The 18787-nt window shown below is 38.6% G+C and overlaps 1 protein-coding gene across 2 annotated transcripts; it reads left to right on the forward strand.

Moving 5' to 3' along the window:
• The first annotated feature begins 4512 nt into the window (after positions 1 to 4512).
• On the forward strand, positions 4513 to 16456 carry SYT4 (synaptotagmin 4). 2 transcript variants are annotated; one of them, XM_015615531.3, is made up of 4 exons: positions 4513 to 5068; positions 7802 to 8610; positions 10172 to 10292; positions 12940 to 16456. In XM_015615531.3, exons 1-4 carry the CDS (start codon positions 5035 to 5037, stop codon positions 13245 to 13247), a joined length of 1272 nt encoding a protein of 423 aa, XP_015471017.1. In that variant the 5' UTR covers positions 4513 to 5034; the 3' UTR covers positions 13248 to 16456. The 2 variants fall into 2 exon arrangements, with proteins under 2 accessions (XP_015471017.1, XP_015471016.1); XM_015615530.3 differs by having other exon boundaries at positions 4514 to 5068; positions 7802 to 8616.
• Positions 16457 to 18787: the final 2331 nt, after the last annotated feature.

Here is an 18787-nt window from a genome sequence, read left to right on the forward strand (position 1 = left end):
AGCACAAACTGGAAGCCATGATGGAGTATTTCATTGCAGCACTGAACACTGAAATGCATGAAGATTAATTCAGTAGCAACCTAGGGAAATATGTCATAAGGCTAAATAGGCAGCAAGGTGATAAGTCCAGGGCTATTTGTGGCATGCAAGAATTTTCCTTTAAGCATTTAAGAAGTGTCAAAGGCTGAGAGATGAGACAGGGAGGGATGCTGGCCCCTTACTACTGTCTAATTGTGGAGCTAACTGAAGTGGAAATTAACCAAAGTATAACTACCTAAATCCTTTGGAGATTCCTTTGAAGTTGTTTGATTTTTAGAATGCTGAATGTTCTTCACTTCCCAAAACCAGGGACTGATATCAGTGTTCTTGCTGAGGTTTTATTTTGTAAGCATGGCTGGAGGGCTTGATTTTCATAGGTGTTGAATAGTATTAATTAATGTCTGTAGTTTGGCACCTGGCAACTGCAGAACTCAAAATGATATGCTATTTTTGAAAATGTGAAACTGTCTTTAAGCTCCAGGGACACATGCTACAGAGATGTAAAGGGGCTACTTTCCCAGCTTCCCCTAATACATATAAATCTCTGAGTTTCATTTTAAGTGTTGGCTGACTTTGAGGGGGCTGGGGAGAGGACTGGGGGGACACTTGTTTAAAATAACTTTGGGGTTTTTTTCTTTTGTAATCAGAAAGGACTATGTTTTCTTCACATATAGGCCTGAGGATCTGAAAAACAGTGACAATTCATTTGCAGGTGGGGGGCACATTTTCCAGCCCTATATGTGTATTTGGGGACTATCTGTTATGGGAAGTGTACAGTCTCTGTCACTTAGCAACCACTCTCCCTCTTCTTGGAGTAGCAGGGGGATGCTCTGCACATGCATGTGCACCAGTAATCTGGTTTTCAGACCACAGAAGGTCTTGTTGTGATACAGTCAGCCAGATCACATACTGTGATATTTTCCAGATGATCAATCCATTTTTATTCAGTGCAGGCAAAATCTCAACCAGCTCCTTTTAATGTTCTGTTTCTGAGCAGAAAGTGTTTGAGATCGTTTGCTGGAAGAAAAGAAGGGAATATTACCTCAGCAGTGAGTTTCTAGATGGAGTTTGTATTGAAGAGCCTGTTGCAGACTGTGTGAAGGGAAGCATACACAATGCTGCCTTAGAGCAGAGGGAAATGTGAAGAACTTACAGTCACAGAAATGAAGAGTCATTACTGTTTTGCAGGGCAAAAAGGCCATCATTTAATTGGTTAAGAAACACACAGGATTCACACAATTTTCTCTCTGGACACTTGTCAGAAGTGCAATGAATCAGCAGTGAGTTGGTTATACATCCAGTGCCTGCAGGGGTGCACGTTCGTCATCCAGTGCTGATGGGTCTGAGATGTACACTAGATGGTGCTTGCACAACGCAGGCAGCAAACGTGTGTCTGTCTCGAGATGTGTCAGCAGCTCAGTGCTCCACCTCCTCCTCAAGTATTTTCTGTGATGAGCACTCTGTTCCATTATGTGGAGTCCTGTATTAAATACAGAAGATTCATGTGTGATGTAAAAAATGTTTATTTGCTATTTCACTGACCAAAGCAATAAAGAGATTAAATGATTAATTTTCATCTCTACAGATATGTTTTCACATGCTTCTGTATATACAAGGAGTTGGCAGCTCAAAGTTTCTAAAGACAGAGACTTGCTGTTGTGAAACCTCTTTTATGTTACCCTTATTAAAGTGAAATGAAAAGAAGGGCTCTCTTTGTTTATACAGCACACAACATCACTATCCAAAACCTACCATGAACAATTACAAATTTCCGAAAAGGAGGAAAGAAAAGAAATAAAAGGACACCTATCTTCCCCATTTCATCAGCATTGTTCCAGAAAAGAAAAAGAAAATAAAAAAAAAGAAAGAAATTGCTGAATGAAATGATCCCTGTGAATTATAAAAATTAAGAACATATTGAGTAAAAGCTTTTTATATATCCCTGGAACCTATGAGAAGCTGAACAGGAGAAAACAAGAATCAATCATTTTTATAATTCCATGTGGTCTCTAAATGATGTATATTTTGACAAAGGAAGTCTTGGGGTTTGCTAAAAAAATAAAATAAAAAAGTACTCAAAAATTACTTAAAATAATTCAAGTGTTAACATAATATATATACTTACCCTATCCCAGTTCAAGTAGGATAAATGCACTACCCAGATATATCATATATTGATTCTCAGTCCTTTGTTTTTAAAGTCCAGACATAGTAATTTAAAATAATCCAATAACCCAGTTATACAAGCTTAACTCCAATTTTTATTTATTTTTCTTAGAATTTTGTTTATTTCAGTCATTTCTGGAGGTTCATATACCTGGAATGAAGTCTAAAATCAAATGTGATTACTTTCAATGTCTGCACATTTTGAACAAGGCTGGATTTTGGACAGAGAAAGAGAAGTGGGTAGCAGGGCCAGGGGAATGATGATTGCCAGAAAGAATAAAGACATTGAGCCAGGTTTGTTTGTATTTGTGCCAACATGTGGATCTAAATATTCCAAATCAAATTGTGCTGCCAAAATAGACCAAAAAAAGAGCTCAACAACAATTTCTTCAGTCTTCTTACACCCAAATTCATTGTACTCCAGATGTTTGTAAGAGGAACAGTAGTGCCAAGTTATACTCTGCACTATATTAAAAGGAATGGGATGTAATGATGATTAAGGTAGTGGGAATGATGGAGAGATTTGGAATGAGGTGCTGGAAAGCAGGGCCATGAAAAGGAACCTGGGGGTCCAGCTCAGTGGCAAGTTGAACTTGGGTCAGCAGTGCCCTGGCAGCCAGGAGGGACATCCCTGTCCTGGGGGCAGCAGGCACAGCAGCACGGCCAGCCGGGCAAGGGAGGGGATTGTCCCGCTCTGTTCTGGGCTGGGGCAGCCCCACCTTTAATATTGTGAGCAGATTTGAGAGCACCACAGCATAGGAAAGAGATGAAGTGTGTCCAAAGGAGGGCTATGAGGATGATGAACAATCCAGAGGTGAAACAGTATGAGAAGTGGTTGAGGGCACTTTGTCTTTTCAGCTGGAGGAGGCTGAGGGGGGATATCATCACTGTATGTAACTATATATATATTCTGTGTATTTCCCATGAGAAACAGCAGAGGGGCAGGCACTGGTCTCTTCTCTGTGGTGATCAGTGACAGGACATGAAGGAACGACCTGAAGCTCAGTCATGGAGGTTTAAGCTGGATGTTCAGAAAAGGCTCTTCCCCCAAATAGTGTTTGGGCACTGTAACAGGCTCCTCAGGGCAGTGGACGCAGAACTGAACCTGACAGAGTTCACAAAGCATTTTGACAATGCTCTCAGGCCCACAGTGGGATCCTTGGTGTGTTCTGCTCAGGGCTAGGAGTTGGGCTTTGATGATCCTTACAGGTCCCTTGAAACTCAAGATAATCTATGATTCCATGATCTTTGTGCTTTAATTTTTCTAAAATCCCAGGGGCTTCACTGATTTCACTGAGAAGGAAGATTGTGCTTTTAAATGGGGCAAGACATACTAGCTTCCAAGTGTCTGACCATGGAGTAAGGTCATGCCAGACTATGTCTGCATCTGGATTTTGTTATTTAGAGAAACAACAACACCTGTTTCCCATTTACGCAGAAGAATTAGCTCCAAACCAGGCTACTATACTTCCATTTGAATCCAGGAGGAGTCAGATGCCAGGTGCTGGCTTTTGCAGCTCTGTTTCAAGGAGTTAGTTTGATTTATTATACACTGTAGATGTTCTAGTTACAGGCAGCCCCGCTTTCTTGTCCTGTTCCCCCCACATTCCTCTTGTCTGCCAGAGTCTCCCTGTCTCCCTGCCACATTCTCAGTTCACACTGGGAGACAAGACATCTAAACCAGTAAAATCTAGAAGTATCTAGGTAAAGTCATCTCTTTCCCAGACCTGCAGGAAGATCAAGAGGCTTTCCAAACCGGGGGCTGAATGTTTATGTGGGGGTAGATGTTGGCAGGAAGCAGGAAGGAGGCACAGGGACAAGTCACATCTGGAGTTTTTGTGACTCAAATTCAGTAAATGTATCACGTCAGTCATAGGAAAAACATGTGCCCTGCAGCTGGAGCTGAGGTGTCTGGACTGTCTCTGGTTGGCAACTCTTTCACGTTGTTGTAACCTGTACAGCTGATAGTTAATTAAGTAAATGAATAGATCTTATCCTGGCAAAAGAGGCACACCCATGTCTTTCAGAGGGTGCACTGAATCACAGATGTTGCCATTTCACTGTCTGTGTCCGGTGAAGGGGTGTGTGGGGGAGCTCATAACCTGCAGCAAGGCAGTTAAAATAATCGATGAGTGCGTGTTCAATCCCAAGACAGGGACGGGGAGGGGGGAAGGAGGAGGGTGTAGGAAGGGAGAGAGAGAGACAGAGAGGAAGGGAGGGAGGGTGTGGTGGCTAGGGAGAGGGGGAGGGAGGCGGGAAAGGTGCTGATTTCAGCCCTGTAGCGTCAGGATTGCGTCAATTTGGGTTTCAACCACGTACTCAGTCTCAGAGCGGAGCTACTCAGAACAGCCAAAACAGGAAGGGGGTTGCAAATCAGTGTGCAAAGGGGAGGACCGAAGGTTCCCCTCCCCCCTCTCCTCCAGTCCCCTCGCAGCCTCCTCCTCCTCCACTGTCCCCACTGCTCGTGTCTTCAGGTTTTGGTTGGTTTTTGTTGTTGTTTCCTTTTTTCCTCTCTTTCTAATTTTTTTTTTTTTTTCTTTTTAACTGCACTGGCAAAGACGTTTACCCCGGCGCCGTGAGAGCGGATAGCCAGGGGACAGCAGCGCAGCGCGCTTGGTGCCCCGGGCGGGTCGCTTGGCATCCGGAGAGGCGGCTCCCGCATCCCGGACAGCGGCTCCAGTACCGCGGACAGCGGCTCAGCACCTCGGACAGCGGCTCCAGCACCGCGGACAGCGGCTCCAGCACCGCGGACAGCGGCTCAGCACCGCGGACAGCGGCTCCAGCACCGCGGACAGCGGCTCAGCACCGCGGACATCGCTCGCCACCAACATGGCTCCGATAGCGGACAGCCGCCAGCAGTTCGGTAAGCGCGTCCCGGCTCCCCGCACCCGGGGCCGGGCGATGCTCCCCTCCCCTCCCAGGGACAGGAGCAGCATCTGCTGAGCCTGCCGGTACCTCCCAGTATGCAGCTTGTTAAGGGAGATCTGGTTTTCCCCCACTTCTCTTCAGGTCTCAGAAGTTGAGTGAATTTGCTTTCTTTCCCTAATCTCTCTTCCTTCCTCCCTCCCCGTTCCTCCTCCCTGGTAAAGTACCGGAAGAGATAAAGAGATTTTGGTAGGTGCGGTTTTGGAGAAGAGAGGTTTGGGGTTGTTTTCTGTGTCTCTGTTAAAGTAACATGCATCAAGAGTTAGATGATGATAATGCATCTTGTGCCACGGAGAAAATCTTTCTTCAAGTCATTCTTGGAATAGTTGCCATTCCTTTTATTATTATTATTGTAAGTCAAGTGTTAGTTAAAGTGAAAGCACATTGCTAGGAAGATGAAAATACAAATTTCAGTGTTTTTAGCTGAACAGCTGCATCTTAACCAACCCGGATTCATTGAGAATAACAAAGATGACAATGAACTTTTCAGTTTGGCTCTTTCAATTCGCTGCATGTAGTGTGTTACCAGAAGTTTCAGAAATAGTCTTGTATGTGCACTTATAAAATGCATAAGTAAGTTGCTTTAGTCAGAAAAGCAGTAAAAGGGAACATTTCTGAACTCTGCTTTACAAATATTGACTCTAGCCTATATTACTCTTGCTTTAGCAGTGGTTTGATTCAAGGATCATTCCACTGACTTAGTGAAGAGACTCCAGATTTATATCACATAACTGGAAAAATAACTTCTCCCAGAATCAGTAGGTGATGTTTTCTACTAATGCACTGCCTTGAATATTAGCCAATTGATTATGACAAAAGCAAGAAATTCATGTTGTGACACAATTAGTTGTAAATATAAAACCATTTTTGTTACCATTTCATCTTCTTTCCTATTCCACCCACTTGAGGTTTCTAACCATACTTGTGACATCATGCTTGTCTAATTACTTATTTAAGAAAGATAATTAATATTTTAAACATCAAATTGAGTCTACCCCTACTTTCAGTAGTTGTAGAATTAAAGTAGAACATAACAACTATTACTATGAAAAGTCTATTATCTCATAAGAAAGTGTTGTAAGACACAAACCATTCTTAAAAGATTCTAAAATATTCTGATTAGTTTTCAATTACTTTTAGCTTTCTATTTTTTTATCATGTATATTTCAATTTCTGCAGCCCAGGGAATTTTTGAAAGTCAAACCCACGTGCTTAAGTTAGGAAAAACACTTTTTGGTTATATGTATCGTATTCAGTCATTTCGTTAAGTTCTTGCAATTAAGTATGCAGACTAGTACAGCTTGGAAGCATCAGAAAAGTGTTGTCATAAAAAATTAATAGCCAGGCCTGATCCTTTCTGTGCTGGAACATTATGTCCTACTTTGCTCTGATAGTATTGTTGTGGATTTTTTTATTTTTTTTCTGAATCATCACACTAAAAAGCAAAGGTGTATTGGCAGCACATTTATCTGCCCAGCTTTTGTTTGGATTAAGCTGATTTACTAATACAGAGGGATAGTTTTCCTTTACTCATCCAGAACGACCAGAGAGAAACAGAACTGTTACATAATTGCCTTTATGCATAAACAATGTCATGACATTAATATTCTACTGGTCATCCAGGGTTGCAGGGAATAAAGATTAAGCTCTGATTGTTACATTGTGGGAGGTTGAAACTCACTTAGTAATGTTACTTATGGGCAAAATTGGATTTCTAATTAGTTGTGCTCATTTACCCTTTGATGCATGCTTTGAAGGCTAATGATACTCCATATGTAAATAATATATCCACATGGCAATGGAGGTTGTAACACTTGCTCAAGTTTCTCTTTATTCAATGTAAGTATAGGATTCATATTAAAACTGTAGAGAATTGTTTTAACGTTTTTTCTTATATATTTCTAAGAAGTACTGACCCTTTCTGTAAACTCCCCATAAGATTTACTTCAGTGTCTTAAATGTAAAGCTTAGTAGCTATCAATGATAAACTTAGCATGATTTTTTCAGCTTTGAATTCACATGTGCTGCATAATGTCACATCCATCTGGAAAAGATACTTGCTATATAATTATTCTTAATTTTATTGTTAGACTTCCTCCTGTAAAGTATTGAAAAATCACAGTGAAACTCTTGAGTGCTGCCTCCAATTAAACTCACTTCTTCCAAGTGATACCTCCAGGCAATTATGGGACCAGACCATTAGAAAACAACTAATTGAATGTACAAAGTATTCTATGAAACATTATGGAGAGCAGATGTAAATAATGTATATTTCAGAGTGTTTTCTAGTAAATCAACAAACCTCCATAAACCCAAAGCTGAAAACAGCTGAGATATGGTATTATTCACAGACATATAAGCTCAGAAACTACTGAGACAGTAGAAAAATTATGAACAGTGATTATTATTAGGATGGGAATAGTATTTTCCTCCCTAACTTTCCACATATGGAAAAATACTAGCATAAAAAGCATGTCTTAGAGTGGGACTGCACACTGGTGCCTGCAGGTGGCGAGCAATGTGTACAATGCAGAGCATTTCCAGTCTGTCAGTCCTGCTGATATCACCATCTCGTATCAGCTTGTTTTACTGAATTATTGCTCTATTAAATATCATGCAGAATTTAAGGTATTGCTGCTTATGTGCTTGTTGCTATTTATTTGATTTGCAGATGAAATTCCTACAGTGGTTGGGATCTTTAGTGCATTTGGCCTTATCTTCTCTGTCTCCCTCTTTGCTTGGATCTGCTGCCAACGCAAATCTTCCAAGTCCAATAAGACCCCTCCATACAAGTTTGTCCATGTTCTGAAGGGGGTTGATATTTACCCTGAGAATCTCAACAGCAAGAAGAAGTTTGGAGCAGATGATAAAAATGAAGCAAAGAACAAATCAGCAATGCCAAAGAATTCTCTCCATCTTGACCTGGAGAAGAGAGATCTAAATGGCAATTTCCCCAAAACAACCACAAAAATGCAGGGCTTTCCAGATCTTGAAAATTCATCTCCTAAGCATTTTGCAGAAAGGAAGAAAGATTCAGTATCCCCTGATAGCATTAAATCCATAACTTCCCTCTCATCTGAAGATAAACAAGACAAGCTAGGAACTCTTTTTTTCTCCTTAGAGTACAACTTTGAGAGAAAAGCATTTGTAGTGAACATCAAAGAAGCTCGTGGGCTGCCAGCAATGGATGAACAGTCAATGACTTCTGATCCCTACATCAAAATGACAATCCTGCCTGAGAAAAAGCACAAGGTGAAAACCAGAGTGCTGAGAAAAACCTTAGATCCAGCTTTTGATGAGACTTTCACATTTTATGGGATCCCCTACAGCCAAATTCAAGACCTAACACTTCACTTCATGGTCTTGAGCTTCGACAGATTTTCCAGAGATGATGTCATTGGAGAAGTCCTCATCCCTCTCGCTGGAATTGAACTCTCGGAAGGAAGGCTACTAATGGACAGAGAGATCATCAAAAGAAATGTTAGGGTAACATCTTTTTTATTAAAAGTTTGAAAATGCTGTGATAGACTTAGCTATGATTCTTGTGTAATGCTGCTGCCATCTTGGAAAGAAAAGCCAAAAAGCTCACCATACAATTCCTGAGATGCTTTGCTAATGGCAGTGTGAGGAAGCCATTTCACAAGTGCAATAAAAAAAAAAATCCAAAAACATTACAAAGAGCATGTTGAAATAAGTTTTTAATGCCCTAAAATCTAATTTCTTGTTCACCTGGTCCAGCAGGTTTGAGTGGACCCACTCCAGTTAGCTCAAGCAGACTCAACTCCCTCTGATTAACTTTTAATAGCTTTTCAATGAAAGAATAAAACTATTTATGTATTATTCCCTTTATCCTCCATCCCCTTTTATATTTTGCACCGTTCTTTCTTAAATCTTGCTGAAGTCAATGGAAATGTCAACTGCATGGGCTGTGTAGCACATTCTTTAGGAACTTAGTAGTCTTTAGTTAGGGAAGTGGGACCTGCTAAAGACCACATTGCTGATGTCGTAGCATGCACTTGCATGTTGGTGCAGCCACCACCTTGTCTCTTATGAATTATGATACAGGTTGCAGCTTTACTAAAGGTAGTAAGGGTGAAGCCATAGACTTGCTGGAGTTACCAAGAGAACTTCCTGACTTCACTGGGACAAAAGTATTTCATGCTGTGTTGTCTCAGTTCAGACCAGAAGGGTCATTTACACCACCCCAGCTGAACCACAGAAATGCACAGGCATCACACACACACATCTCTTAAATGTCTGCTAAGGAAGTGGAATGTGTATTGACGTTTAACATGATTGGTTTGAAATGACAAGCATACTGCCAAATAAAATAAAAGTCAATTAGGCAACATACCGATAGCTAATACTGTTATTTTGCACTTCTAGCACTATATGGCAACAAATATGTTACTGATTTTTGTTGATAACTTATTGGATTTTCTGGTATATAAGGTACTAGCTTCTCTTGTTTCCCTTGCCTTCTTTCTCCCTTTGAAATAAACTACTCCTGCAAATTCAAATCAAATAATCATAAAGGAAATCTTTGATCTCAACTTTATTTTATATGTATTATGCTGCTTTAGAGAGTGTCAGGCGATAAGATTTCACTGACAGTTTGAATATTTCCTGTTTAAAATACTTTACTGAATAGTTTTTCTTTACTTGTACTAGATTTTTTCTCCCAATATGTCTTCATGAAATTTTGCTTTGCTTAAGATAATTTTCTTTTTTAATTGATTTTTTTTCTCCTCTCAGGATTTAATTTCTACTCTCCAAAGACAGTAATTTCATATAAACTCATATTGTCTATTTATTTTTTATTTTTTCTAAGTCTGATAACCAATTATAGGAACATTTATATAACTAATATAGAGGGGAATTATACTCATTATGTAAATCAGAATAACTCCATATGTTATGTCCTTTTACACAGTTTCAGACATTCCATAAACCCTTTCAACTCTGCTTTAAAACTTGGTCAATATAATTGCTTATAAATAGTTTTATTCCATTTATTTTTTTTGTCCTTTAATTTCCTCAGAAATCATCTGGTCGTGGAGAATTACTGGTCTCTCTCTGTTATCAATCTACAACAAACACACTCACTGTCGTTGTTCTAAAAGCCAGGCATCTACCTAAATCTGATGTGTCAGGATTATCAGGTAATGGTTTTAATAATGAATATGCCTGAAGAATATAAAGGAGAATGACAAAAAAGACAGCTGAAATGTGGCATTTCAGAGACTAAAAATATTCCATAAATGCAGGTGTTTTTATTATTTACAGCCTATTCATTTTATTCATATCTAGGTCAGTGCTTTATTTCTAGGATATGTATTTTACAAATTTGTTCTTCAATCTCATCAAAAAAAGGTGACATCTGTTAGCAGTGGAAACCAATGAGTTTTATGATTGTCTTGAACAGAACCCATCTGCCATAAGCGTGGGATGTTGTTTGCAGATACCAAAAGCTTTTATTTATGACAAAAAAATGAGTTTATTTGTAGAAGATCAGTATTGAGTGAGATCATCATATGATTTATGAAGAAAAGAAGCCTCTTACTCTGTGTTGAATTTGGCCCACTGAACACTAACATTTTTTTGGCGATGTGAAAAGGTGAGCTGTGCCACTGCTGGGAGGAGGCTGCAGCATGACACTCTTGCTTTATTGTGAGCCAAACTTGCAGTGCACTAAGAGGGATCAGATTTTATCCTCTCTTCTCCCTGGCTGCTGCCATTTCTCATTCAATGGAACCTCCTCAGAAGACAATTCTAAAATTGAACATAGAAGACATACAAAGGCTATATAACATAATAACAATATAAAATTCAATGTCCTATTTATAAGACTGCCACACAGAAAAACAGTACACAAAAAAGGGCTGTAGTACCACATCTCCTGCTGCTTCTTTATAGAACTTGTAATCTTCCATTTCACTCAATATTATGAAAGAAGCAGAAGAAGTAGTTTTGGGAAACACTGAATAATTTAGTGTCACTGAATTAATAATAATATCACTGCAGCCAATAATACAGTTTTTCTATTTCTCATACTGCAATTTACCTGGAAAGTTAGCTCATTCTGAATCCAATGCAACAAAGCTATAGGTAACTTTCATCAAGTTCCATTTAAATCTTCCTTTTGATCTAAATTTTGTTCACATATCAGAAGGAGAAGGAATGTATTTGAAGCCCAAAAATTTACTTGACTAAAAGAGAGGATATGTACTCTTAAAAATCAACCCCAAAGTCACAGGAGATAGTGGTGGTTTCATGAAGACAGCATGACAGCTAGCTGATATCAACAGACCTGCCTGAAGTTTACCCAAGTGGGAAAATAACTCAGTAAAAAAAGCACTCTGAGTCACAGAATCCACCTGGACCCTATGGAACATCCATTTTTTACTGCACCTCTTCAAAGTAAAGCTATAAAATTTATTTGCTTTTCCTACATTGCCCTAGAGAGCCTTGCTAAACTATAATGAGAATGCAGTATTTCTGCAGGCAGCCATGTTGCACCTGGACACCTGCTTCATTTAAACAGTTTTTCATTATTTTCTGTTCATCAATAAGGTCAGGTGCAATGGACATTTGGGTGTCAGTAGCATACTGCACTTAGGACAGCCACAATTTCCTCTGTGACATTCCCCTCATCACAACATCAGTCTTGGAGAAGGAGGACAGTGAAATCTGGTAGACTATTATCAGTTCAAGCAAAACCAGCTTTTACTTACCCAACCATTTCACTCTGATAACTGTGACATAAAATGCATTGGACTGTTTGGTTTTAGTATTACTTTTTTAAAAAAAGTATTCAGGCATTCTTGATGATTAATTTGGCTGATTATTTGCATAAACTATCATGTTTGACTGGGTTCAGTAAATAAGACTTTGTACTATATCACTGCACCATGAGAACCTGGAAACAGGCCCACAATTTCACTGAATAAATGCCAAGGTAATTGAAAGGGTTGATTTTTAAAATGACACCTCTGAAAGAACAAATATGGTCATTATAGAAGATCATAGCAAGGAAACCTCACAACAATTAAATAATTATGAGGAATGCAAACACTCAAAGTTGGTTGGCAGCAAAAAATATGGACATTTTCCCTTCTCAAAATCAACAGCACAGGTGTAAAGAGAGATACACATTCCAACAGCAAATATACCCTCACATTTAAAGTTTAGTGTCAAATTTATTCAATAGCAATTGGTGGCCTCAATTTAATCAGGTTAATTGACATCAGTAAAACCCCAACAGAAATATCACATCCATTTTCTCAGCCCAAGTATATCCACTCCTTTCTGAAGATTTTCTATTTATGAGTTTGATTAGTGCTGGTGATTATACCCAGTAGAATCTATGAAAAGCAAATCACACAAAAATAAGCAATGATACGTATTTTTAGACACCTTGAGAATTTTGTATACTTTCAGACCATCTTTGAATGTGGTAGAGATGTTCTTTTTTTAATGGACTGCAGGACAAGGTTTATCTCTTGAAGGAAACACCTGCATTTGATTGCAGTCTAAAGTTCACTGCCTGCCTTGAACACAATTTTGGTGCCCATAAAGGGAAACTAAAGAGGTTAATTCTGATGTAAATAAAAATTTTAAAAATATATTAGATGAGTAATGTTTAATAACTTAAAATAACTATTCATTATGATATAATGATATTGAATATATATTTTATAGATATGTATATTATATGTTAAAGTAAATTACAGAATTTACCAACAACCGGACCAAGGAATTTCTAAACACTGTTCAATATCTGATCTGTGCTTTTTCTTTTTATTGCAGACCCTTATGTCAAAGTGAACCTGTACCATGCCAAGAAGAGAATTTCTAAAAAGAAAACCCATGTGAAGAAGTGCACCCCCAATGCAGTGTTCAATGAATTGTTTGTTTTTGACATTCCTTGTGAGGGCCTTGATGATATCAGCATTGAATTTCTTGTTTTAGATTCAGATAGGGGGTCAAGGAATGAGGTCATTGGCCGGTTAACCTTGGGATCTTCAGCAGAAGGAACAGGTGGAGAGCACTGGAAAGAAATTTGTGAATATCCTAGGAGACAAATTGCCAAATGGCATATGTTATGTGATGGTTAGCAGCTTAGAGAGGGGATGATCTTAAAAACTATATATATTTCCATTGGCAAGGAGCAGTTTGTGTTTTTTTTTATTTGCTATGTAAAATTACAAGCTTTTAACTACAAAACTTTTTTTTTTTTTTTCCAAGAGGGGCAGGGGATTTAAAATAAAATTGGATTGAATTATCAGAACAGAACATAACTTAATTTTCACATTAAACAACAGAATTTCTATTTCATTAAACTTTAACATAATAAGTTCAGATTAATATTCTTCTAGAGTTTAAGTGGCCTGTAAATTCTAAAGCACTGTAAACCTCAAGAAGGAGAAACTTTGTTTTGAAAAAGTCACTTATTAGTGACTCATATATAGAAGAAAACCTTATTACAATACATCCAAAAAAAAAAGACCCCACCTGTGGCTTGTTAGGGAAGGGGATGGATCTATAAAAGCCATGGGGATTGAGGGTGAGTAGGGGGGGAGTTCTTTCTGCCCCTCCACCAAAAACCTTCTTTTATGAAAATTTAATTAATATTTGTAAGTTTTGGTTACTTATACTTTGATCATCCCAAAGAATGAACATTTTTTCAACATTTTGTTTTACATATCATGTTGGGTAAAACTATTATTTTTAAGTGTAGAACTATTACATAATTTCTTACACTTGCATTTTTTAGTAAGTTTATATATACAACTTTTTTTATTGCAGTGACCAAAATAGATACTTCAAACTAATGATCAAGTTAGCGTACCTTTTTTTGTTAAAAGGGCTCCTTTACGGGTGACTGTACGTGTTACAGTATAGCTAAAATTTGGAGTTGGATATGGCTTGCTTTTTTTTTCCTCTAGGTAAGATTACACTTTAAACATTTCAAGCCATTCAAAAGAATTTCTGTTGAGATGAGGTAATATACAGGATATTACAATCAATTACTTTTCACCAATTATATTTTAATGATTCACTGGTACTAAAAAAAAATTGATCCTTTTTTTGTTTTCTTTTTGTAGTTTCATTAAAAAATAAACAAAAAAGTGAGATAAATGAGAAAACCTTATTCTGCTGTTTAACTTCCTGTGTTTAACCTCCTGGACTGTAACAAATGCCATTACAGTCAGTACCAATATCCAAACTTCAGTGTATTTTTAAAATATTGCAGGAGAGAAAACCAAATTCACTTTATAATTTCTCCAATATTACATAGAAAAAGTACTTGGAAAGTACTTTGATTGTATATGAATTAATGTACATTACTGACTGTACTGACAATGGTGGTGGTAAGGGAAAATAACATCCTGACTTCATGTCAGTGTGACACGTGTCTATTTAAACTTAAATTGTGTCAGGCTGAGGAAATATCAAGTGTAATAATAACAAGGGTACAAATAAAGCATTTAGACCTGTGAAATTTAGCCTTGGTCATACCAGATAGGTTTTTAGGCTGTCAGAACTATAGCACAACTATAAGCAGATCATTTCCTAAGGTTTGTGCACTAACTTCTGATACAGAATTGTTTGCAAGTATTAGTCCTACTTCATTTTCAAGTACAATATATATAAAGAAGAAGATAGTGATGTTAGTTGTTGACATAAGAAGGGTTAAAAAAGTGGAAAACGATTTTCAGTATTTTTGCATACATCATTTGTCACGTGTAATCCCATTGAAGCTAATGAGACTACTTGGGAACTAAGGTACTGCCCATTGTGAGTAAAGGTAGCAAAATGGGCATGCCAGGTTAGAACAAACCAAACATACATTGAATGTCAATCTACTTTCATTAAACAACAGACCTAGGTCCTACTTAAAACTGTTGGGGATTTGTTGTCTACTTTACCTGTTCTCATATGGCCAAATTATGTTTGCAGGAAAGGACACTGAAATATGAAATATGCAAGTAGACAAATAGTACTGGAAGAATTCCATTGAGGCTCTTCCAGGTTTTGTGTCAGTATTTTCTCCAGTTTTTGAGAATGTGTTTGATACAACAGTGTTTATAGATTTCTGTAAAAATACATTTTCAAAATAACATAAACATGCTTTTTATGATAATGCTAAATGTAAAAATATTGCGTATTGTATGTATAAAGGAGAGGAATCTTTTTTGATTATTTCTTTAGAAAGCTGATTAACTGCTTAAGGGCTAGAGTTTGCCAGCCACATTCAAGCAGAGCTAATCCAAAGCCACCAAATGAAAGGAAAGATGCCCACAGGCTTCAGTGGGTTTTGAGGTGCAATCACAGAGAAAAACTCTTCTGAGTCAACCCAGAAATGTCACTGGGACCATGGATATGGGGAAATTTTGTTTTATCCAATGGAGACTGGGAGAGTTTAGGTCAGTACAACACAATCAGAACTGTTACAACTTCTGAAAAGAAAATAACTAAGCTGGAAATGATTGCATCAAAGAGAGTGGGGCATCTTGCAGTTAAAAAATATGGGGGTTTTTGTATGCTGGCCCATAAGTAGTTCATTATCTCTAGAAATCAGATGACAGGCATCATCTGTCTCCAATGAACACAAAATATGACATTAGGGGATAACAACTCATCTTTTTGAATTAATGCTGGGCTGTGATGATCATCTTTCATTTTGTATCCAGCAAGTCGTCACTAATTTATTTATTTTTGTTTAATTTTTATAGCAGCTTGAGGGTCAATATTTCTACTAGCTAAATGTCAGTTTTTGTTGGGGGTATGGGGGTTGAATGGGAAAGGGAAGCAAAGACATTTTTATTAAATCTAAAAAAACCCTGTAAATAGATGTTGTTGGTTGTTTTTTGTTTTTTTCATTTAAAGAAATTCTTAGTTGGGAAAGTTGAGTAAAGACGACTTGTAACACATTTTAAACCAGAAAGAGGCAGGAGAGCGAATGTTGGCCTGTACTGAGGTGAGAAATTCTGCTGTTTTATAAAGTATTCAATTCTCATTGTGAATATCTTGAACTCTGTTAAGGATACTGTACTGTATTCAACATGTAAAAAAAAAAAAAAAGATGTTTGTCTAAGTAGCTTACAAAAAAAATAACTCCTTGAATGGGAGACTATCCATGTCTGGAGATCTGTCGTAACTAAATACCTGATTCGTTATGGTGTTGTAACTTAATAGAAGCTATTCAAGAGGAAGCATGGTGTATGAGATTTTGTAAGTTATTTGTGCTGGTTCTGTATGTTGTGCCATGTGTGTAAGACAAGAATAAACTGCTGCTTTTGTTCATCCCATCCCAAAATAATTATCCCACCTATGTATCTTTTTTTTTCCCAAAGATTTCTGCTATTGTTTGTGTTCATGGTCTACTCTCTCATGCCTCTATCAGAAAGCATTTGACTTGCAAAATCTTCCTCTTCTCAGAGAGGTGGATTAAATTTGTTCTGCCAAATACTACCCAGGCACATCACATGTTCTTTGTTCCCAGCTGCTTGCTGAATATGAGTCCTGAATTCCAGGCTGCACTCAGGCTGGAACACGGCCCACGACAGAAGATATGGGTCTTATAAGGACAGATATACAGATGCAAACAAGAACGTTTTCTAATATATTAAGTAGAAACAGCAAAATTAAAGTCAAATTATCCTACTGTCATTCTAGCTGTTTTCCAGAAGCAAAATATTTAACTTGGCCAACAGTGCTGTACCACTTGTAGACAAGCAAGTCGTGTCAGGCTCCAGCTTGTCAGGTGAGTTTGGAAGCTGAGGCAGAGAAAACATTCATTCAAGTGCTATACACAAATACAAACTTTGCTGCGGTGCTCTCTAAGATTATTGGAGTATTTACTAGCACAGAAACAGAAGCCAGAGAAGGAAGAAGGCAGCTGCAGCTGGGGTATACTCTGCCATTTAATGACTCCCATTGTGAGCTCCAACACCCAAAAGGGATCTCTGATCCTTGTCACAGAAATCAATTACGGGATTCACTAGCCAGATGTATAAAATAGAGCATATTCCACAGTTATATTCTCTCTGACAAATCTCCTGTTCCCAGGAGACAGATAGTGTTAGACTGCTCTTCTCCATCACATCCAGGCACATTGCATTGTACAGTTCTCCTCAAAAAATGGTGATTCACATGGTTCACATTCCAGACCCACTTGTCCAGGGTGGAGATCAAGAAAGTCTTTATGTTCTGATCCAGAATGTCTTTATGTTTTCCACATACAATGCAGGTGAGCCTCAAAGCTAATGTTCTGAATTCTATTTATACCTCAAATTGCTACAACAGATCATTGAGAGAGAGAGGCCTTGCAGATATCCTTCTCTTTACAGGACAAATCCCCAAGGTCTAACACTATTCTGTAAGTCTGTTGTATTTTATAGCATCATGGATAAAAACATGCTTAACATGTGGTAAAAATACACAACCACAGATGGTCATACACAACACTTTTTTTTTCCTAAAGCAAGATTCAAATATAGTCTATGTAAACTGCTACCTTTTCATCTGCTCCCTCCTTCATGATGTCTCATGGAGGTGCTGAGCAGCTCACAGCACTCTTGTGACTGCTATAACTGGCACTGACACTTATTTTCTTTGCTGATGGTGACTTCTGAGCCATTAACTCAAAAAATCCTACCCAGTTCTCACAGGCTTTTTCCTTATTTTTAACCCTCCACAACTGAACAACTGTTGTAATACAACATCAGTCTTGGAGCAGCACCGTAGTACAGCTGCAGCATGGAAGAATTTCATAGCTAGGTAGAATCAAAGGATAAAAGTCAATAAGAAGGGAAATGAAAGAAGTTAAATGCTTTACTATGTTTTTGCTATGCCTTCATTTTTACGCCAGTTTTGTCGTTGTGAGTTTCTTTACACAAACAGAGAACATCCTGCAGTCACAAGTGTGAATGCTCTGATTGCACCACCAGCAACAAAACCAGGTGTTGTCCTGAGAGATCTGTCAACTTGTGTTTGAGCCTTCCAGTCTCAGCTGCAGCAGGAGACACCACTTATGCCTCCACACCTTACCCTACTCCCAGTGCTCTGCAGTCACCCCTGACATGCTCTGAATAACCTCTGGCAGTACTGTTCATGTCCAGATGGAAGAGCTGCAACACTCCAAAGGCTGGGAAAGCTTCAGCAACAACCTGGGTCCTGCAAGAACCAGTCGTTCCAAGATATCACCAGGGCAGGTTGGCAGATTGGGAATGCCTCCCCATGTGGATGCTGTTCCAGTATCTCTTACCCTCCCTTTCTCCTCTGTGAACACACACAACCTGTTGCTCCAGGATGAGGCTTGCTCCTCTGTCCCATCCCTGGACACTGAAAATCTTGCCAGCTTCTGGCAGGTGCCACGGCCCACCCTCACTATTCACTCCTCCTGAAGCTGCAGCAGCCCCAGCCATGTAACTCCCACATATTTTAAAGTTTCTGTAATAGTGTAACTGCTTCTCTTTAAAAAACCAGCATGTCACTCACCCTGCAGATCCTGCAGGATTTCTCACTGTGAATCTTTCTGACAGAAACCTGCTCTTAGGTCAGTAAAGAACAGGTTGGGTCTGACTGGAAAGTGCTCAGCCTCCTCTCATCCTGGAGAAGGAAATTTCACTCATTACTGAATCTTGTTCTT

This window comes from Parus major, chromosome Z, assembly GCF_001522545.3.
Source record: "Parus major isolate Abel chromosome Z, Parus_major1.1, whole genome shotgun sequence".
NCBI lineage: Eukaryota > Metazoa > Chordata > Aves > Passeriformes > Paridae > Parus > Parus major.